The sequence below is a fragment of the Diplotaxodon limnothrissa genome, linkage group LG14, assembly GCF_057381915.1.
Source record: "Diplotaxodon limnothrissa isolate DT_005_m linkage group LG14, D_limnothrissa_male_GT1.1, whole genome shotgun sequence".
Classification (NCBI taxonomy): Eukaryota; Metazoa; Chordata; class Actinopteri; order Cichliformes; family Cichlidae; genus Diplotaxodon; species Diplotaxodon limnothrissa.
Genome location: NC_140609.1, coordinates 41,612,944 through 41,635,217, shown reverse-complemented (window position 1 = coordinate 41,635,217; position 22,274 = coordinate 41,612,944). Strand labels below are relative to the sequence as shown.

The 22,274-nt window shown below is 46.5% G+C and overlaps 1 protein-coding gene across 1 annotated transcript; it reads right to left on the bottom strand.

Annotated features, from left to right (window-relative positions):
• Positions 1–2,164: 2,164 nt before the first annotated feature.
• LOC146619559 (olfactory receptor 4B13-like) lies at positions 2,165–3,094 on the bottom strand. Its single transcript, XM_085370237.1, has one exon. The coding sequence runs from the start codon at positions 3,092–3,094 to the stop codon at positions 2,165–2,167; it is 930 nt and encodes a 309-aa protein (XP_085226363.1).
• Positions 3,095–22,274: the final 19,180 nt, after the last annotated feature.

Sequence of the window (22,274 nt, the reverse complement as noted above, 5' to 3'; positions counted from 1 at the left end):
TTTGTGGACTTGGAGAAGGCATTCGACCGTGTCCCTCGGGGTGTCCTGTGGGGGGTGTTGCGGGAATATGGGGTGTCTGGCCCATTGCTACGGGCCATTCGATCCCTATACAACCGTTGCAAGAGCTTGGTTCGCATTGCCGGCAATAAGTCGGACTCGTTCACGGTGGGTGATGGGCTCCGCCAGGGCTGCCCTTTGTCTCCGGTTCTGTTCATAATTTTTATGGACAGGATTTCTAGGCGCAGCCAAGTGGCGGAGGGCTTTCGCTTAGGTGGCCTCAGAATCTCATCTCTGATTTTTGCAGATGATGTGGTTCTGTTGGCTTCATCGGGTGAGGGCCTCCAGCTCGCACTGGAACGGTTTGCAGCCGAGTGTGAAGCAGCGGGAATGAGGATCAGGACCTCCAAATCTGAGGCCATGGTTCTCAGCCGGAAAAGGGTGGAGTGCCCACTCCGGGTCGGGGATGAGTTCCTGCCCCAAGTGGAGGAGTTCAAGTATCTCGGGGTCTTGTTCGCGAGTGATGGGAGAAGGGAGCCGGAGATCGACAGACGGATTGGGGCTGCAGCTGCAGTAATGCGAACGCTGCACCGGTCCGTCGTGGTGAAGAGGGAGCTGAGTGTAAAAGCGAAGCTCTCAATTTACCGGTCGATCTACGTCCCTACCCTCACCTATGGCCACGAGCTGTGGGTAGTGACCGAAAGAACGAGATCGCGGATACAAGCGGCAGAAATGAGCTTCCTCCGAAGGGTGGCTGGCCTCTCCCTTAGAGATAGGGTGAGAAGTTCGGCCATCCGGGAGGGGCTCAGAGTAGAGCAGCTGCTGCTCCACATCGAAAGGAGCCAGCTGAGGTGGTTGGGGCATCTGACAAGGATGCCCCCTGGGCGCCTCCTGGGTGAGGTGTTCCAGGCATGTCCCACCGGGAGGAGGCCCCGGGGCAGGCCCAGGACACGCTGGAGAGATTATATCTCTCGGCTGGCCTGGGAACGCCTTGGTATTCCCCCGGATAAGCTGGAGGAGGTGGCTGGGGAGAGGGAGGTCTGGGCCTCTTTGCTTAGGCTGCTGCCCCCGCGACCCGGCCCGGACAAAGCGGATGAAAATGGATGGATGGATGGATGGATATTCTAAAAATCTTTTCTTGTTGATCCCATATTGTGTAACTAGTCCGTCAAACGATATAAAGTCTGTTTCTTCCAATATATGTTCTAAGTATTTAATTCCTTTACAACTCCAATCTGGAAAATTAATCTAATCTTAATTAACATACATTTTTAACATACATTGGAGATACTGTATTTTGGAAATTCTGTTCCCCATGTAGGTATTTCTAGATTCAGTCGTGTGATGGATTTGATTATATTCAGTAAATTTACTGTTTCTGATTAAATATTTTGATATAAGCTGAAATAAAGTTTCCACAGTATTTTCTACATTTTTTTAAATCGCTTTCTCATGAATGACAAAAATAAATGTAGTATTTTCTTTTCAATGCAAATTTCTGGATTGTTCCAAATGGCTGTTAGTTGACATGGGATAAATGAAGAGGTGAAGTTCTTTTTAAAAATTTCCACCAGACTGTAAGAGGTGTTTATGTGAAGGCTTTGAAAGCAGTCATGATTCTTAATACTGGAGCTGATGAGTGCGAGATTAGAAATTTTTCTAGGTCCAGCCAAGGGACCTAGAAGGTCCATTTTGAAAGATATGACAATCTATTGCATGAGATAAAATGTAGTAATAAAAAGATCACCATTGTGTTTGGGCTTTTGCAGAGTTTTTATATTTATCCGTAACAGTTTATTTTTCCTTAAAACTTCCAAAAGTTTGAATCTAGTGATGTAAACCAAGCACTACAAGGGTTATTTGTGACCAGTTCAAAACTTGTTTATTTTAGGCAAAATCGTCACTTTATTGGCAACTACTCTTCCCATGAGATATATAGGTAAAAGTTTTCCTATATGTGAGATCATCCTCTAACATTTTCAGTAGGGGAATGTAATTCAAGTCTGAGAGCCTGGTGGAAAATGTATACCTAAATGTCTAATATTACCCAACTGTAGTGGATTGGTGGAGGTGTTCTGAAAATTACAATTCAGAGGCAGAATTTGTAAGAGAAGAAAAGTAATACACCATACACATATAGGCTTAAAAATGGTCAATAACTGTTATTTCAGAGGTGTGTGTTTGTTATCAGACTTTTACAGATGTTGCGGATTTTGGTCATTTTCAGGCCGTACATCACAGGATTGAAGAGCGGCTGGCATGTAAGAAAATATAATGATAAAAATATGCGCAGCATGTTTGGCACATTTTTCATATTAAATCTGCTCTGTAAAATTTCAAAGCTGGCTCCAAAGGAAAAGTTCAATATGGAAGCCAGGTGAGGCGTGCAGGTACTGATAGCCTTCTGTCTCGTCTGATCAGAACCAGAAAAACAAACCAGCAGAATCTTCATGTAGGTGTAAAGAATGAAAAGCAAAGCGCCAAAGATTGTGCTAAAAGTAGCAAGGAGGCCATACAAGTTGATCACAGTGGTGTCTGAGCATGCCAACTTCACAACAGAGTGTGTGTCACAGTATACTTTATAAATTGTGTTTCCACAGAACTGCAAAGGTGAAGTTAAAGATAGCAAGACAACCATTGCAAAACAAGGATAGAACCACGTTGCAGCTATAAGTATGCCAATTTTTTTTGATGTCATATGTGTGTTGTATTGCAGAGGACAGCAGATAGCAAGGTACCTGTCGTAAGACATGATGGCTAAATTTAAATATTCTACAGCCCCATATGAATGTACACAGAAAACCTGCAGGAAACAGATACTGGTAGAAACAGTGTGAACATCAGAGAGGATCTGAACCAGGAGGGACGGAAACAGCCCTGTACTACCATACAGCTCATTCACAAACAGGCTGCACAGAAACATGTACATAGGTTCATGTAAGCTTCTGTTCACACAGATAACCACAATCAGCAGGACATTGGAACCTACAATGAAAAAATATAAAGCAAGAATAACAAAGAAGCACAAGTTAGTTACATGTCCTGTGTCAAAATAGCCAGTAAGGGTGAAAAAGGAGACCTGTGTGGTGTTTATCATGATTGTTCTTTGGATTTAGAACAATTGACTGGTTCACATCAATAAATAATTTACCTTTTCTTGAAACTGGACTGCACTGACACCACATGCACCTTACACATTAAGCTCACCTGAGGATGAGTGAGTGTTATAATACTAAAGCAATTCATTGTCAGGGAAAGAACATAACAATGTCAATTAAAGGTTTAGTTTAGAAATAACTAACAAAATGTCCCGTAGCCCTGTCCCCACTGAGCTGAAACACTGCTTCAGCTTCTTATAAATCTTCCTAGAGAGAGAGAGAGAGAGAGAGATTAGTTCAGAAGTTTTTTTTACTCTAAATTTGGTAAATATTCAACCTCAAATTAATTGTATTTCCTCTATCCCACAGCAGCACAGTTCAGCACTGCCACGTACCTAGAGGAAGACAGAGGGGAGAGATAAATGTAGGCCTACCGGATTGTTCTTTGCTATTTATTTTACTGAGAGTATTAAATTAACCACAAACTTACAACATCAAGGAAATGTATGTAGAAGTAAAATGCTCTATTCACATCCCAACCTATTGTTTCCTTCAGATTAAAGTTATGGGAGAATACCCAGAACTTCACACAGTGGCACTGAAGGTAGTGTTGCTATTCTCATACTTTTGTGAGCCCGGATTTTCTGCTCTAACAGCTGGTGCTAGGCTGTTCTGGAGGATCTGAGGGATAATGGCCCTGTCCTGCTCATGCAGGGATGACCCACCACTGCCAGTTGCCCGTTGGCTCTGGTCCTTTGGGCCTCTTGACCGACCTTTGGCTATGAAGGCTCCACCGTGTGCCTCCCTCTTCCTTCTTTTGGGGATGACACATAGTTATCCTCAGGGCGTGTGGCCTCTGGTGTTCAGTTCTCTTCAGGATCAGGGGGTTGTGCATGGCCTCGTCATATTCTAACTGTGGTGTTCTTGTGTGCCCAGTTTGTTTTTCCTGGAACAGTACTCAACTCACCTGCAACTTGCTTCACTGTTCATCTGCAATCACTCATCACCTCATGGGCTTACTAACTACTAACTATCAAATAAGGGAGACTTTGGAGACACTCAATGCACACTCAGCTGTGCTGATGGTGGTCAAGGTCAAGGTCAAGTTTATTTCTATAGCACATTTCAAACAGCTGATGCTGCACAAAGTGGTTAACAATATAAAAATGGCATTAAAAAGCAAAAATGTAATACAATACTAACAGTATAAAACAATAATAGGACAATAAAAGAATTAAAACAATAACTAAAACTATTTCAAATGCTTGGGTCATAGTGTGTTAAAAGCCAGGGCATAAAAATGTGTCTTTAGTAATGATTTAAATTGCTCAAGTGTTTGTGCAGATCTAATATTTAAGGGGAGACTATTCCAAAGTCTGGGACCTGCCACAGAGAAGGATCTATCACCACGGGATTTGAGATTAGTCCGTGGGATGGATAGCATTAGTTTTGAGCTGGACCTCGTGGTTTTTCCTGGAGCATAGGCAGAGAGGAGCTCAGACAGGTAAGAAGGGGCTCGGGCATTAAGTGACTTAAAAACAATAAGTAAAAGTTTAAATTGGATCCTGTAGGCGACAGGAAGCCAGTGTAAAGAAGCTAAAACTGGGGTTATATGCTCTCTCCGTTTGGTACCAGTTAGCAGGCGAGCAGCTGCATTTTGAACCATCTGAAGACGATGGATGGTGGCCTGATCTAGACCATAATACAATGAATTGCAGTAGTCCAATCTGCAAGTAAGAAAAAGGTGAATAACACATTCAAAGACGTTAGCCGGGAGGGATGGCTTTACCTTGGCTAGCTGTCTTAACTGAAACAAGCAGGACTGAACTACTGCACTCACCTGCTTATTCAATTTAAAAGAACCATCAATGTAGACACCGGGGTTTTTTACATGTGATTTACAATACGAGTAAAGGGGCCCAGAGTGCTGTCGATATGATTAAAGTTGCCAAAAATGACAACCTCAGTTTTATTTTCATTTAGCTTTAAAAAATTAAATGACCACCACTGTTTGACATCGTCAGCGTAATGAGAGCTGTGGATGGTCTGACCCTGCTTTTAAAGATAGATAAATCTGCAAATCATCAGCAAAACAGTGAAATGAAATGCTGCATCGCGAGAAGATGGAGCCCAATGGAGTGCAAATAGAGTGCGAACAGGGCAGGACCCAAAATAGAGCCTTGAGGTACACCGTATTTAAGAGGGGCTATTTTGGAGTTATGGGGGCCCATATTGACATGAAAAGACCTTTCTGACAAGTAGGACCGAAACCACTGTAGGGCAGATCCTTTTAGGCCAGCATGAAATTCTAGCCGTGATAACAGGATGTCATGGTCGACCGTGTCAAAAGCTGCTGACAAGTCCAACAACAAAAGGGCAGCAGGGCTGCCAGAGTCCAGAGTTAAAAGAATATAGTATTCAATTTAATCAGTTCCTCATCTAAAACATTATTAAACAATACAGTAAATGATAACAGAAATTACACGGGCATTTCCTTTTAAAAATAAGCAAAAAAGAAAAAATATATACTGTAATAATATACTGTAAATACAGACTTCACTTACCCAGTTTATTATGCTATGCAGACCAAATGACACCTTATTTTTATTAATCACATATTACTCCTCACATCTGGTGTGCGTCTGATACAATTGCAGTCAAGATTGCTGGTCAGAAACTGACAGTGCAGGTAAACGTCAATATACGGGACATTTAAGGTAGCTGTATGTCCCGGCTAAAACAAGACAGTTGGATACCCTATCCACTCAGGCTACACGCTTCGGCCGTGTCTGCCTCACCTGCATCACCTGCCTGCCCGCCGCTTCACTCTGGATCTCTGGAAATAAAGGATGGGATTAACCATCTGTCTCATCCTGCTGCTCAACTAGACACTATTTTTGCCTGCAAAGTAAGACATTGCTCCTAACTCACTGCCTTTGATTTAGGAATTAATTACACTCTCCCTCTCTTTCAGTAATCCCCACATCAGAGACTCCTGCTACATTTTCCACATTTCCAGTTTTGCACACTGGCAGGGTCTCGCATGGCAAATTGGTCCTGGGTGAGGGACCAGACAAAGAGCGATTCATGGGGGCCAACCAGGCACAGTTCGAATAAGGGGACCTGGGCCCATCCTCTTGTAGATCCAACAGCTGCAGGAGGTGCCATAGCAGTTGGGTGCGATGTGTGTTGGGCGGTGGCCAGGAACAGAGGCCCTGGCGGATGGATCCCTGGCTACCAAGACTAGCAATTGCAAAGAAAAGCGTCTGGACTTCTTTAAGTTGCTTGAAGACGTTTCACCTCTCATGCGAGAAGCTTCTTCAGTTCTAAGGTCAAATGGTGGAGAGTCCCAGATTTAAACCTAGTGGGAGTTTCCCCCCACAGAGGGACAAAGGACCCCCTGATGATCCTCTAATCACCTGAGCCAAGGTGTGAAACTGGGTGTGGGTCCCAATCAGCCAGGGTTTCGGGTGAGCTCATTGTGAAACCTGGCCCCACCTTATCATGCGAATTCCTGAGGTCAGATGGTCCAGGATGTGAGTGGGCATTAAGGCGTCTGGGGAGGGAACTCAAAACTGGATTATAGATGGCAGACAGTTGGTGTCGTAAACCCCGCCTCTGTTCAAAGATGGTCGCTCACAGTGGACATAGATGGCTTCTTTCACTCCAATTTCGAACCATCTGTCCTCTCTGTCCAACATGTGAACATTGGCATCCTCAAAGAGTGACCTTTGACCTTTAGATGCAGATGGACTGCTGAGTCTTGTCCTGTGGAGGTGGCTCTTCTGTGTTGTGCCATGCACTTGTGAAGTGGCTGTTTGGTCTCTCCGATGTAGAGGTCTGGGCATTCCTCGCTGCACTGTACAGCATACACCACATTGTTAAGTTTGTGTTTTGGAGTTTTGTCTTTCGGGTGAACCAGTTTTTGTCTGAGCGTGTTGCTGGGTCTGAAATGCACCAGGATGTCGTGCTTGGAGAAAACTCCTGAGTTTCTCTGATACACCGGCTACATAGGGGATGACAATGTTGTTGCGTCTGTCCTTCTTTTCCTCCCTCGCTGGTGTCTGGTCTTCTTTTCTGTGCATCTTTGCTGACTTTATAAATGGCCAATTAGGATAGCCGCATGTTTTAAGTGCTTCCCTACATGTGTGTGTTCCTTCTTTTTTTCCTTCAGGCTTAGAGGGAACATGTTCTGCCCGGTGGTGTAGGGTCCTGATTACTCCAAGTTTGTGTTCCAGAGGGTGATGGGAGTCAAAGAGGAGGTACTGGTCTGTGTGTGTGGGCTTCTGGTAAACTTTGATGTTGAGGTTGCCGTTCTCTTCAATGTGCACGGCGCAGTCCAGGAAAGGCAGACAGTTGTCCTTTGTGTCTTCCCTGGTGAACTTGATGTTTTTATCCACAGCGTTAATGTGCGCAGTGAAGGATTCCACTTCTTGTGTCTTGATTTTGACCCAGGTGTCGTCCACATATCTGTACCAGTGGCTGGGTACTCTTCCTTTGAAAGAGCCAAGAGCCTTCCTTTCCACTTCCTCCATGTAAAGGTTGGCTACAATAGGTGACACGGGGGAGCCCATGGCACAGCCATGTTTTTGTCTGTAAAAGCCTTCGTTATATTTGAAGTATGTTGTGGTGAGGCAGAGGTCTAACAGTGTGCAGATCTGATCGGGTGTGAAGTTGGTCCTGTCCTCCAAGGAGCTGTCTTCTTGTAGTCGTTTTCTGACAGTCTCCACGGCCTCCGTGGTGGGTATGCAAGTGAAGAGAGAGACTACATCAAAGGACACCATGGTTTCATCTGGATCCAGGGGAAGTTTCTGGACCTTGTCGGTGAAGTCAGTGGAGTTCTTGATGTGGTGTGGGGTGTTCCCCACGAGAGGAGCAAGGATGGTAGCAAGGTGTTTTGAAATGTTATAACATTATAACATTGCAAAACACCTTGCTACCATAGATTTAAATCTGGGACTCCCCACCATTTGACCTTAGAACTGAAGAAGCTTCTCGGATGAGAGGTGAAACGTTTTCAAGCAACTTAAAGAAGACGCTTTTCTTTGCAAGCTCCTTTGACTACGATGACCTGGATGACTGAGAACCTTTACAGACAAGACTAGCAATTGGTACATTGAATGCCAACCCTCTGGTGGGGATGGAGTCTGAGTTAGTGCATGAGGTTTACAGGTCGGGGTCCCGTCAACACATCGCTTGGTGTCAGGAACCAATCTCCTGGAGAGGGGCTGGAAGTCATGATCCTGTGTCTTCTGACCCAACGTTTTGAGTTTATGTTTATGTTTAAGTCCTTTAGGTTTTCTAAGTTCATTTCTGTTTTGCCTAGGTTGCCTTGTTGTAGTTTAATCTTTCAGATCACCTTGGGTCTTCAACCCCAGTGTTTAAGTTTCCTTTGCTTTCATGTGCGTCGTGTTAGTGCATCTTATGTTGTCAAGCTCTTGTTGTCATGTCTGCGTCTCATTAAGTTTCCTGTTTTATTTTGAAGAGGTATTGTGCTTCTGCGATCCATGTGTTTAGTTTTACTCTCCTCCTGTGATGTTATGTTCATTCATATCAGCTGTTTCCCCATGTGTTTCCACTTCCCCATATCACCTCATGTGTGCATTTAGTCTGTTTCCAGTCATTCATCATCAGATCGTCTGCTAAGTTCACGTCATGTTTCCAGGTCTTTCTATGTATCCATGCCAGGTCTCCATGTTTAAGGTTTTTCATGTTTTAATTTTAGTCCACCAAGTTTAGGTTATTGTTCAGTTTCACCAATGCCCTTTGTTTGCATTTATTTTGTCAGGCTTAATGAACAGCTTGTTTTCTGTTAAGATTACGTTTTGTTCTTGCGTGTCTGCACTTGGGTCCTCTTCCTCACTCAACAGTCTGCTTTGTAGCCAGACTGTGACACTGGACTCTGTCTCAGTCTGGAATTGCCCTTGGTGAGAGGGGGCGAGCTGTGGTGGGTATCCTAGTGTCCCTTCGGCTTGCAGGGTTTCTCCCTGTGGATGAGAAGGTTTGTTCTCTGTGGGTTGGGGAATGGGTCCTGACTGTTGTCCTCGCATATGCACCAAACAACAGTTCAGAGTACCCAGCCTTCTTGGGGTCCCTGGGGTGCTTGAGGGCACTCCACCTGGGGACTGTTCTCCTACTGGGAGATTTTCAGGGAGAGTGAGACCTGGAGGGGCTCGATTGGGAGGAACAGCATCCTGGATCTGAACCCAAGGGGTTTTTTGTTACTGGACTGTACAAACCACAGTTTGTCCATAACGAACACCATGTTCGAACATACGGGTGTCCATAAGTGCACAGGGCACTGGGACAGTGATGGGTCTGTCTAGCACAGACCCACCGCTGGAACAAGACAATTCTACTACAACAGCAAAAAGCATGGCACACCAAGCAGAGCGCTTTGATTTCATGCACGAGGGAGAGAACTGTGACAAGCGTGTTCCTGTCGCTCACCCCAGTCGCTCTCGTCTGCTCCCTCGTAACACTGCTCTTTATTGTGGTTACATGAATATGCATAAGTTCATTAACATATGATGTCTTACATAGGCATACATGTAAACAAAGAGTACCTTGTCTGTGTGTACGTATAGGCATGCGTGTGTGTGTGTGTGTGTGTGTGTGTGTGTGTGTGTGTGTGTGTGTGTGTGTGAGAGAGAGAGAGAGAGGGGGGTCAAAATGTGACCCTGTGAAGACTCCTAAAGCTGGTGCCAGGAGTCCAGCGGTCCACCTAAACAACAGGCACTTGAACTTAAGCAGATACAGAGTAGGTGTCCTCCCATACCATAAATCAGTAAGAGAAGGCACGACCTCTCTCATGACCTTAAGATGTGTGTGCATGCCAGAGTGCTCTGGGAGACACACAGAGTCTTTGCAGACTGCTAAGGATCAGACATCCTATCATTATGCAATCGATTATAAAACTCTAAGCATATATGAGTAAATATTTCTAAGCATAAATGACAATCCACAATGTAAACCTGACACACATCCGCATGTCAATGATTGATTTTGTAATCGTATTACCATAAATTCTGGACACTTGGTTGAAGAGAGGGGCTGAGCTGTCAACTGATCACCACCTGGTGGTGAGTTGAATCAGATGCCGGGGGAGGATGCTGGAGAGACCTGGTGTACTTAAATGTATAGTGAGGGTGCACTGGGAACACCTAGCACAGACCCTGGTTCGTGAGCTCTTTAACACACACCTTCAGCAGAGCTTTACGAGCATTCCCAATGAGACAGGGGACACTGAGTCGGAATGGACCATGTTGAGCATCTCCATTGCTGAAGCTGCTACACTGAGCTCTACACCACAAGGCGGTTGGTCTCTGTCATGGTGGTAACGAATGGTGGACACCAGAGATGAAGGGAGCCACCAGGCTGAAGAAGAAATCCAGCCGGGCTTAGCCTGTGGGACTTTAGATGCAGCTGCAGCATGACAGGCCAAGCTGAACATGGCTTGGGCAGTGGCTGAAGCAAAAACTTGGGTGTAGGAGAAGGTCGGAGAGGCCATGGAAAAAGACTTTTGGACTGCCTTGAAGTGATTCTGGCAAAACATCAGGCGACTCAGGACGGGAAAGCTGTGGTCTACCTGTACTGTGTATAGCGCAGGTGGTGAGCTGCAGACTTGAATGGCCGACTGTGGTGGTGGATGTGTTCCAACTATAGGGGTGTTCACACTCCTCACCTCTCTGGGAAAGTCTATGCCAGGGTGCTGGAAAGGAGAGTTTGTTCGGTAGTCAGACCTCGGATACAGGACGAACAATGGCGAGCGGTGGGCGACCAGGACAGAGAGACTGAGTCCAAAACAAAAAATCCACAAGAAACGCAGGAGCTCAGCAACAGTTCACAGATAGTTCAGGGGGTCGACCCAGAGGCCGACAGCACAGGAGCCAAGGGGAAAAGGGGGGCCGGCCGCACGGATGGCAGCGACGACAGAGTTCAGGCCCAAAACAACAATGATGTCCAGCCAACTGCTTGGAAAGTGGCCGGCAGGGTTGACGTGGCGAACATGGATGAGACGGCTATGCAATACGTGCCGTCCGAACAGGACATGTACCTGATGGTGGCGTGGCAGTCGCAGGACCGGGTGAGGCAGGACCAGATGAGGCAGGGCCAGGTGACGGTGTGGAAACCATAGATGGAGGATGTGGTGGCACTGAAGCAGTTCCTCTGACCCTCCAGCAGAAACTGATGACGGCTGAACGGGCCCCTCGGACCCTCCACCGGGAACAGCAGACGGCTGAATGGGCCCCTCAGACCCTCCAGTGGAGGCAGAAGACCGCTGGCTGGGCTCTCCAGAACCCTTGGCGGACACCAGGACACAGGCTGCACTAATGGTTGAGCTGCACACTGAGCAGGTAACTGAAATGCAGACAATGGAGTATGTACCTGAGCTCCAGGTTGGGCAGCTGACTGGGCTAACAGTAGTAGTGGTGGTGGTAGTGAAAGAGGGGTTGGAGCACTGATAGGCAGAGGAGCAGGCTAAAAAATAAAAAAAACAGTCCTTGTGAGTTTAGCTCTCTGTTTAGAGTGAGCAGATGCAGATGAACAGCAGTCTTTAACAATCTTAGAGCCAGAGTGAACAGTCTCAACATCCAAAAAAGTCTCTCTTTTACTCACCACAGCCATCTTTTCTGAAATCCTGGGGTCCGGCTATGGAGAGGGCGTCAGCAGTGTGAGCGCCACTTCCTTCCCAAAGGCTGAACTGACAGGCCGGGCAAAACATCCTCCGTCGTACCGGGCAACGAATCCTCCACCGGGCTGGGAAGGCAAGCGGCTGTGTCTGGGTGGAGATGGAACTCGTTGAGGAGGAAATCCTGTACGAGGGGATGAAGTGAGCTCATGGAAGACCAGAAATAAGTCGCTGTAGCCAGGCCTCCACAGTGCGGTGAAGCTCCTTCCCGGACTGGTTCAGCCACAGGTTTACCAACTTCTCAACGAAGTAAATAATGTCCTCACAAAGCTCCTCCAACGGGACGAATTGCAGTGGGTCTGTACCAGAACACTGGGCTGGTCCATATTGTCACGGCTGCAGCGGCACATGTGTGGGGTTGTGATAGAGCACCCAAAATGCAGGCACATCTTGTGATGTAAGTGCTTTATTTAAGGTGAGCAGGATACAGCAGGAGCAGAGAATGGCATACACAGAAACTAAAGGGGAGCTAAATTGAGAAAACGAACAAAACCGACCTGGAATCTGTAAACATACTGCAGAAACACCAGGAGATTCGGGGAGACAACGCAGATGGACCAGCAACAAGCAGAGGAAAACACAGGGCTTATCAGAATCAGAATACTTTATTAATCCCAAAGGAAATTAGGGAGGTATATACATACAGGAGCAATCAGAGAATGGGAGACAGGAGGGAAACACAGCTGGGAGAAATCAGAGCTGACGAGACAAGGGGAAGCAAAGCCAGACACACTACACACGGGACAGGGACTATCAAAGTAAGACAGGAAATACAACAGGTATGCACAGACACGAGCTGACACACAGACATACACAAAACAGACGAAACACGGAACCAAACCGAATTAAAACGTCTAAACCCAAATACATAGACAGAATACAGTAGAACAGCGGTTCCCAACCTTTTTTGTGCCACGGACCGGTTTATGCCCGACAATATTTTCACGGACCGGCCTTTAAGGTGTCGCGGATAAATACAACAAAATAAAACTAGTACCGGAACCGAAAAAAATTAGTTTTTTTCATAACACACATGAAAAGACCCAGGAAAACCGTGTTAACGATAAAAACAATAACAAAATGACGCTGAAAACCGATAAAAACCTTGAAAACCAGACATTTCACACCTGAGCCTCAACTCTCGCGGCCCGGTACCAAACGACTCACGGACCGGTACCGGCCCGGGGGTTGGGGACTGCTGTAGTAGAACACAATATCATAATAATAAACACAAAACACCAGGCCAAATGGCCCAGGACCGTGACAGTTACACATTGTGTTTGTAATTTTTATGGACAGACTTTCTAGGCATAGCCAAGTGGTGAAGGACCTCTACTTGGGTCATCTCAGATAATCCCACATCTCTGCTTTTTCCAGCTTCATCAGGTGATGGCCTCAAGCTGGCACTGGAACTGTTCACAGCGCAGTGTGAAGTGGTGGGAATGAGAATCAGCATTGCAATTCTGAGGCCATGGTCCTCAGCCAGAAAATGGTGGAGTGCCCACTGAGGGTCAGGGACAAGTTCTTGCCCCAAGCGGAAGGGTTTAAGTATCTCTGGGTCTTGTTTACGAGTAACAGGAGAAGGGAGCGGGAGATCGACAGATGGATTGGTGCTGCGGCTGCAGTGATGCGGATATGCTGGGTCTCTGCTAGAGTAGTGCAGGAGTCGGACATGGCAGAAACACAATAGACCCATTTCTGTAATATACTCACATATCTATATTATTGCTAATATATATTGTAATATAGCTATATCACTAAAGCACTTCTGGATGGATGCAAACTGCATTTCGTTGCCCTGTACCTGTGCATGTGCAATGACAATAAAGTTGAATTCTATTCTATTCTATTCTAAGTATCATCCTCGGTCAATTCAAAATAAATTTGAATGTCATCCGCGTAGCAATGATAAAAAAGTTTGTACTTTTCAATAATACGACCAAGGGGTAACATATATAGAGAAAACAGCATAGGACCCAGCACAGACCTCTGAGGGACACCACAGATAACGGGGGCAATGGAAGAGGAGTAGGTACCCGCATGGCAGGGAAGGACCTCTGCATTAATTACATTAAATCCCTCCTTAATAATGCGAGATGGGAGAATGTCGTGAACAGAATTTGAGTTTTTTAGATGATCAATAATTCCCTTAAGGGTAGGAAGTGACACTGGTTCAAACTGAGCAAGTGTCATAGAGCAGCGTAAAGCGGGGGCTTGGCACATCCCCGAAGCTTTTAAGGCTCTTAAGGTGGAGATTTTATCAGTGAAGTGATTTAAAAACTGCTCACAAAGAGCCGAAGAAGCCAGCCACAATGCTTCAGGATAAGGGTTAACCAAGGAGTTAAAAATATTGAATAAAACGCATGGATTATGACTATTATTAGTAACGATGGCTGACAGAAAAGCCGCTTTAGCCATCTTAGCAGCTGGGACAAGGGACACCTGGAGCCTATCCTTTTTCCACCGCCTCTCAGCTTGGTGGCTGGTATGGCGTAGGGCACGTGTAGAGTCATTTAATCAAGGTCGGGAACAGCATATAGGACATTTCAGTTTTGAAGGGGCCACAGAGTCCAGTATGGAGGTGCATATAGCAAGTAGGGAGTTGGCAAAGTCATCAAATAAAGACTGTGTGATGCCATCCGTATCAGGGAGAACAGATTCAGAGAAAGACACATTCAGCCACAGTCCCAGGATCACTGAAACGGCCAAGGCGTCGAGGGCCCCCAGGGTTCAGATCAGTTTCGTATAGATCAGCATGAAAAATGACTGGAAAGTGGTCAGAAATCCCAAAGTTGCTAGTGTCCCTGACACAAATGTCCAATCCATGAGAGAAAACCAAATCAAGTGTGTGACCTTTAGAGTGTTTTGGAGCATTTACCCTCGGAGTAAGATTAAAAGAATCAGCTAAAACCAGAAAGTCTTTGGCAAGCCTGTCGTCTTTACAACAGATATGAATGTTAACCAGCAATAAGAAGACGGTCATAATTTAAGCAAATAGATCCTAAAAAGTCAGCAAAATCATTGATAAAAGTCTTGTTGTATTTCGGAGGACGGTAGACCACAACACAAAGAGCCAGTGGGGGGACCAGCAAGTTCCAATAATTGTGCTTCAAAGCTAGCAAACATTGGCGAGGGCAGCTGGCGTATCTGGAATTTATTCCTAAAGACCACCGCAAGTCCTCCACCCCTACCCGAAAGCCTCGGTGAGCTGAAAAAAGCACCGTCTACGGGAAGGAGCTCAGAAAAGGGAAAGGACTCACCAGGACGAATCCAGGTTTCTGTCAGGAGCAGTAAATCCAGACCCGTAGTGGTAAAAAAGTCATTCATGATAAAAGTCGAGCCGACGAGCAGGTCACTGGAAGGGCTGGGTATGCTTGACTTTCAGCAGGTTAAATCCATCGATGATTGAGCAGTCTAAAAGTAAACAGCGTGAACCAGATCGAGAATCCATCTATGTTGAGATGGTATCACTGACGCTCCAACACGGTTCCGGCCTGTAGGGGTCCGGCCCATAAGTATGGAGTGGGCGAAGACTTAAAAGAGTCAGCCGGTCATAGGAAATCGAAGCAAAGCCACCAGAATAGCATATGAGCAGAAGGACAAAAAACAACAGAAGACAAGGACGTAGACAGAGACGGCAAACCGAACACACTGGCGCCATCTTGGGTGATAGTGGCAAGTCCTTTCTTTACATCAGCAAGAACTCTGGCAACCGGAATGTCTTGGGTGAGCTGCAGGGAGGGGTGACCTTCATTTAGGTCTGTATAAGTCTTTCTTTGCGGTCCGGCTTTTATTTTGCACATTAAATCCATCTCTTTCCCTGCTGGAATGTGTACCTTACGGCCAGTGTAAACAACGGGGCCCACTGTGTCATCCATATCACACTGTTCAGTGCTCCCAATCTCTAGCAGGGAGGTGTACCACTCCGGATGAGTCTCCTTGACCTTGAGAAGGAACTGCTGGCCGTAGGTTGCCTGGAGGTGGCTTCTGGAGGCACGGAGGACATTAGTTCCCACCAGAGATGGGCAGTAACGCGTTACTTGTAACGCGTTACTGTAATCTGATTACTTTTTTCAAGTAACGAGTAAAGTAAGGGATTACTATTGCAAAAACGGTAATTAGATTACCGTTACTTTCCCGTAGTAACGCTGCATTACTGCGTTACTAAAACCGTGATTTTTTGCGAGAATGTCTCACGACAGTGACGTAAGCGAGTGCGACGTTCGTGACAACAGCTGTGTGCAGATCAACAGTGAATCATATATCGAGTGCAGAGAGAGTATGAGCGTGCAGCGTTTAAAGCGTGGAAGTACTGACCTTACTTTGAGTTTGATTCCATAAAAAGTGACAAAAACATTAGTGTCCGCTGTGCGTGGGAAGAAAACTTATTTTTACAGCGAAAAAACCCCTAAACTTCCAACAAGCACCGAGTAGCTACGACGTAATGGGAAACTCACAGAGAAACTCGCGGATTCTTCCACTGACCGCGGCACACCTGCACCAGGGTAAACCTCCGCCTACCCCACTCCTGCTTTACAGGTGAAAATAGAGCAACAGGACCGCTGAGTCTTTGACTTTATTTATTTTCTGCTGTGTTTTACTTGCATCTATTTGAAAGACTGAGTGTAAACACAAAAAATATTTTATTTTATGTGCTGGAATGTGCAGAAAATAGGTTTAAATGTTAAACTAATTTCTTCCAGTCAGAGAATGTTGCATATAATTAAATGTTTGCTTGATGCATAAAGTTAAAAGGTTAAAACTAATAAAACAAGTTTTAAAAAGAGACTTTTCCATTTGATTACATTTTGTATGATGGATTATGTAGAAAAAGTAGAATTGGGCTGAAAGATCTATCACTTTATCACCTATTCAGGTTGTAAATCGTGTTTTTAAAAAGTAACTAAGTAACTAAGTAATTAATTACTTTTGAAAATAAGTAATCAGTAAAGTAACGGGATTACTTTTTTGGGGAAGTAATCAGTAATTAGTTACTGATTACTTTTTTCAAGTAACTTGACCAACACTGGTTCCCACAAGCAGGGGAACAGAGGAGCGGTACTCTGAGTTAGTGACAACAAAAGCAGGCACACCCTTAAACTCTCTCCCCATCAATTTCAGGTTGATGTGTAGCACACCATGGTAGGTGACACTCTGGCCACTTGCATCTTCCATGGGTACTTTTGAGGGCTGTAGCTTTTGTTTATGGAGGGTGGTGTGGCTACGCCAGTACTGATGTGTAATACTGGTTATCTGGGAGCCAGAGTTGATGAGTGCCCTGCACTTCATTCCATTGACTCCCACCTCCCCCTCATTCCTGGGACCCACTAGGGGAGTGCTCTCTCCTTCATCACTTTTGTTCACCTGCAGTATGGTGACTTGCTGCTCGCCCATGGTTGCCCCGGTGACCATGGGCTTTACCTGTTTAAAGGCTGAGCTGAATGAGTGTAAATCAATCAATCAATCAATCAATCAATCAATCAGAACTTTATTTGTCACATGCAAGTTGCCCTGCAGTGAAATGGGACACCCCCCGACCTTACATACACAACAAAGACATCACATGGGGAGACAGGTCGGAGATCAGTAGTATTACGGAAAAACACTGAAATGTACACTACAATGGGAAAGTCCAAGAGTGAAAAAAAGAGACCTCTACTCATGCTGGGCTCCTGGAAGGACAGCATGAGAACAGAAAACAAAAAAACTCCTCTGCACAAAAAGCACATAAATGTCCACAGCACAACATTATGGAGCACGTGACAAGCAACAGGGGTGGGTAGGGGGTGAGGAGTAATCCGAAGCAAACACAGCAGCCATCCTGCCCTGTGCTATTATTCCAGCGCTGGGCCCAGACCCGCCGTGTTCTCCAGGAGGGAATAAGCATCGAAGGCGTTTGGAAAGGGAGGGGGGATGAGTGAATGTGTATCAGTGTATGTGTATGTGTGTTTCCAGAGTTCAGCTGAGACAGTGTCCTTCGCCCTGCCAGGCTAAGTAAACATTCTTCCAGCCAACCCAGCTTGCATAAAATGGGAAGAACAGTCTAACTACAGTTTGTTATCAGGGTGTTTTTGTTCAGCTCCAGCCTTGAGACCGCAGCTGGGGCTGAAGGGGTAGCCGCATCAAGTGATGGCAGTTTTTACTTTAGTGCAAACAGCTCATGAGAATTTCAAAGCTGTTCTAACAGTCCGACACTGGTCTCTCAATCTCCCGTTGGAGAGCCGTGAGCTTCTCCATGATGTAATCAAACTTACACTCCGTGATGTTGTCATTCTTGTGCTCAAAGAGCCGATTCTGAGAACTCACGACCACAGTGAGCTTCTCCAAGATGTATCCAGTTTGCGCTCAGAGGTGTTATTCTGAGTATTCACAGCAGCCGTAAGCTTCTCCAAGATCTTATCCGTGCTGCACTCAATGAGCCCATTTTGAGAACTCACGCCTCGTCCCATCGTTTCAATCCCACCGAGCAGCCTTGTGGGGGTTTTAACAGCCGGTTCCACTTTCTTAATACTTCGATAAGCCAGGGCCAAGCCAGCTCAGAAGAACCAGCAAGAACTCAGCAAGAACCCTGTTATCATGGTTCCGAATAGGTAGATATCTTCAGCGTCTTCGATCGACAGTCCCGCCAGGCACGCGACCCTCCAGTTCTGCCACCCGTCCATCGTGTATCCGGCAGGGAAAGTCCCTCCAGGACACTCAGGCTCACCCGAGCCCAGACTTCTCGTTGAGAAAAGGGTGTCACAATTGCATTCAGGGACCAGTTGATCAAATCCATAATTCCTCTTTTAGGTTTTAGAGAACAGACTGTGAGAGAGTGTTCCAGGGAAAAAGTAATTTAAAAAATCACGAGACAAGACAAGCACATAAGAGGCTAAGCAGGGAAGATAAGGGAAAGGAGAGGAGAAAAGTGTGACCACCTTCGCCGAGAGGATCGTGTGTCCATGTCTGATCAGGCCCTGGGAGCACTGCTCTGCAAACCCAGGCTATATGTTCTTGCTTCCCACACTGGTAGCATGTGACCACTGACATTGGGGTTGTAGCCCCAGGAGGTGGTCGGACTCTCAGCGGGGTGGCAGAGGATGGAGCAGCAATTCTCAATTCAAGGTGGTTCAGCTCGGCCATCTGCTCCTCCTGGCTCAATGCTAATTTCTTTGACTTGTTTTGAGGCTGGAATCTTTTTGTTTCTTTCGCTAGATTTCGGAGCTCAGCCTGTAGCTCACGGAAACTCAACAGCCGGGGCTTCATGGGTGAGATCCTCGCGTACACATCCTCATCATTAAGTCCCCATATGACCTGCCAGGTGAGTTTACTGTCATGGTCAGGGAAAGGCTTGCCTCCTCTTTGGTTTTCTTCCAGTGTTGCCTCCAGTGCTATCGCATATGAACAGGCAGACTCCCCCGACCTCTGAGCACGCTCGTAGAAGTCAAGCAATAGATCTGAGGAGCTCTGTGTGTCACCGTACTCTGCCCTCAGTTCTTTGAATGCCCTTTCAGGTGTTTGGTCATGGAGACGTAGATTCAGGACCAGGTTTTTATGGCTTCACCAGTTAGGTGACGCACCACGGTGGAAAAGCGGAGGTGAATGGGGGCAGATATTTCAAAATGAAACATGTACACATACTCCTCACACTCTCATCAGACAGTACAAGAACCTCTTAATAAACATAATATATGCTTAGCTTAAATGACAATCCGCTATTTTACACAGTGGAACACTTATTTTTAAACAAAACCAATGCGGTACGCCACTGAAAGTGCTTACTTTTGCAAATCACAGTAAACACTGAACCAAGATGGCACCCGCACGAACGAGAAACCTGAACTACGGTAACCTACAGAGGACAAATGGTCAAAATTACTTAAATCTACAATGTATATGCAGCTCAACAGAAAAACTGGAACGCGGTGGTAGAAGCTTGCCGATGCGTCTTGGGAATGACGGATATGGAAGGTACCTGCTACAAGGATTTGCTGCTGCTTTTGCCATGATAGATCAGAATCAGAATCAGAAAGGGTTTTATTGCCAAATGTTGAGCAGGTTTACAACATTAGGAAATTGCTGCGGTGCTTCAGTGCAAACATACTGTCATAAAAATATAAAAATAAGAATAAGAATTAAAAGTGCTAAGTGGATAGATATATACATGATATATACATGAGTGCAGGTGGTGATCAGTGCCAAACATGGAATGATGCAGTGAACACAGCGTAGGGTCATGTGTTAGTGGTGGGAACAGTCATACGGTTATTGTTCATGTGTCCGACAGCAGAGGGGAAGAAACTGTTCTTATGGCGAGAGGTTCTGGTGCGAATGGACCGGAGCCTCCTGCCTGAGGGGAGCAGGTCAAACAGACTGTGTCCAGGGTGAGAAGGGTCAGCTGAGATCCGAGCTGCACGCCGCAGTGTCCTGGAGGTGTACAGGTCCTGCAGAGATGGGAGTCTGCAGCCAATCACCTTCTCAGCAGAGCGCACAACACGCTGCAGTCTCTGTTTGTCCCTGATAGTGGCTCCAGCGTACCACACGGTGATGGAGGAGGTGAGGATGGACTCGATGATTGCAGTGTAGAATTGCATCATCGTCCGTGTTGGCAGGTTGAATTTCTTCAGCTGCCTCAGGAAGTACATCCTCTGCTGGGCTTTCTTGATGACGGAGGTGATGGTGGGCTCCCACTTCAGGTCCTGGGTGATGGTGGTACCCAGGAAGCGGAATGAGTCCACAGAGGTGATGGGGGTGTCAGTCAGGATGATGGGGGGGAGTGGAGCTGTGTGCTTCCTGAAGTCCACAATAATCTCCACTGTCTTCTGGGCATTCAGCACCAGGTTGTTGTGGCTGCACCAGGACACCAGACGTTCAACCTCCCTCCTGTAGGCAGACTCATCCCCGTCCGAGATGAGCCCAATAACGGTGGTATCATCTGCAAACTTGATTAGCTTGACAGACTGGTGGGTGGAGGTGCAGCAGTTGGTGTACAGGGAGAAGAGCAGAAGAGAAAGAACACAGCCCTGAGGGGAGCCGGTGCTGATGGTCCGGGAGTCCGAGACATTCTTTCCCAGCCTCACATGCTGCTTCCTGTCCGTCAGGAAGTCAGTGATCCACCGGCAGATGGGATCAGGCACATTCATCTGGGAAAGCTTGCCTCGGAGATGGTCTGGAAGGATGGTGTTGAAGGCAGAGCTGAAGTCCACAAACAGGATCCTGGCGTAGGTTCCTGGGGAGTCCAGATGCTGCAGGATGAAGTGTAGGGCCATGTTGATGGCGTCATCTACAGACCTGTTGGCTCTGTATGCAAACTGCAGGGGGTCCAGGAGGGGGGCCGTGAGGGTCTTGAGATGGGAGAGAACTAGGCGCTCAAAAGACTTCATGACCACAGATGTCAGAGCCACGGGTCTGTAGTCATTTAGTCCAGTGATCCTAGGTTTCTTGGGGACAGGGATTATGGTAGAGGACTTGAAGCAGGCAGGCACATGACATGCCTGCAGTGAGGAGTTGAAAATGCCAGAAAACACTGGGGCCAGCTCGTTTGCACAGTGTCTGAGGGTGGCAGGAGACACACCGTCTGGGCCGGGAGCTTTCCGAGCATTCAGGTTCTTAAACTGCTTCCTCACATCTGCTTCATGAATATGAAGAGTTGTGGTGGGAGGAGGTGGTGTGAAATCCTCTTTTGTGTGGGGTGAGGAGGGGGGTGTTGTAGGTGAAGTGTTTGAAGGTGGTGATGGCTCTATGGAGGGGGGAGAGGTGGGGGAATTAGTGTCCAAAGTGTCTCTATTGTTGGGGTCGTTGGAGGTGTGAAGGCTGCCTGATGGCTCGTCAAAACGACAGTAGAAGTCGTTAAGGGTGTTGGCTAAGAGCAAGTCATCAGTGGAGTGGGGGGTTTTAGGCTTGTAGTTGGTGATATTCCTAAAACCTTTCCACACAGAGGCCGAGTCATTCTCTGAGATCTGCTGCTGCATCTTCTCAGAGTGCTGATGTTTAGCAATGTCCACTTCTTTAGTGAACCTGTACTTGGCCTCTCTGTAGCAGTCCCTGTCTCCGCTTCTGAACGCCTTTCTCTTTTCCAGCCACAGCTTTTTGAGTTTAGGAGTAAACCAGGGTTTGTCATTGTTATAACTCACCCTGGTGCGTGATGGCACAATGCTGTCCTCACAGAAGTGGATATAGGAGGTGACAGTGTCCGTAAACTCGTCCAAGCTGTTAGAAGCAGCCTTCATTGTGTCCCAGTCTGTAGACTCCAAACACGTGCGAAGCTCCTCCACAGCCTCGTTGCTCCACAGTTTTTTGGTCCTCACGACAGGTTTGGAGAGCTTCAGCCTCTGTCTGTACGCGGGGATTAGGTGGATCATGACGTGGTCAGAAAGTCCATGCACAGGAACTGGCAACTCAGTGGTAAAAAGCTTGCTGCTGCATTTTGCAAGTGACGGATATTGCAAGAGCCTGGCACCACAGTGCTAGAAGGGTTTGCTGCTGCTTTTGCACCAATAGATGCGGAG

What these genes read in the sequence shown, in the direction of transcription:
- LOC146619559 (XM_085370237.1), bottom strand. Translation starts at nt 3,094, where the DNA reads ATGATAAACACCACACAGGTCTCCTTTTTCACCCTTACTGGCTATTTT.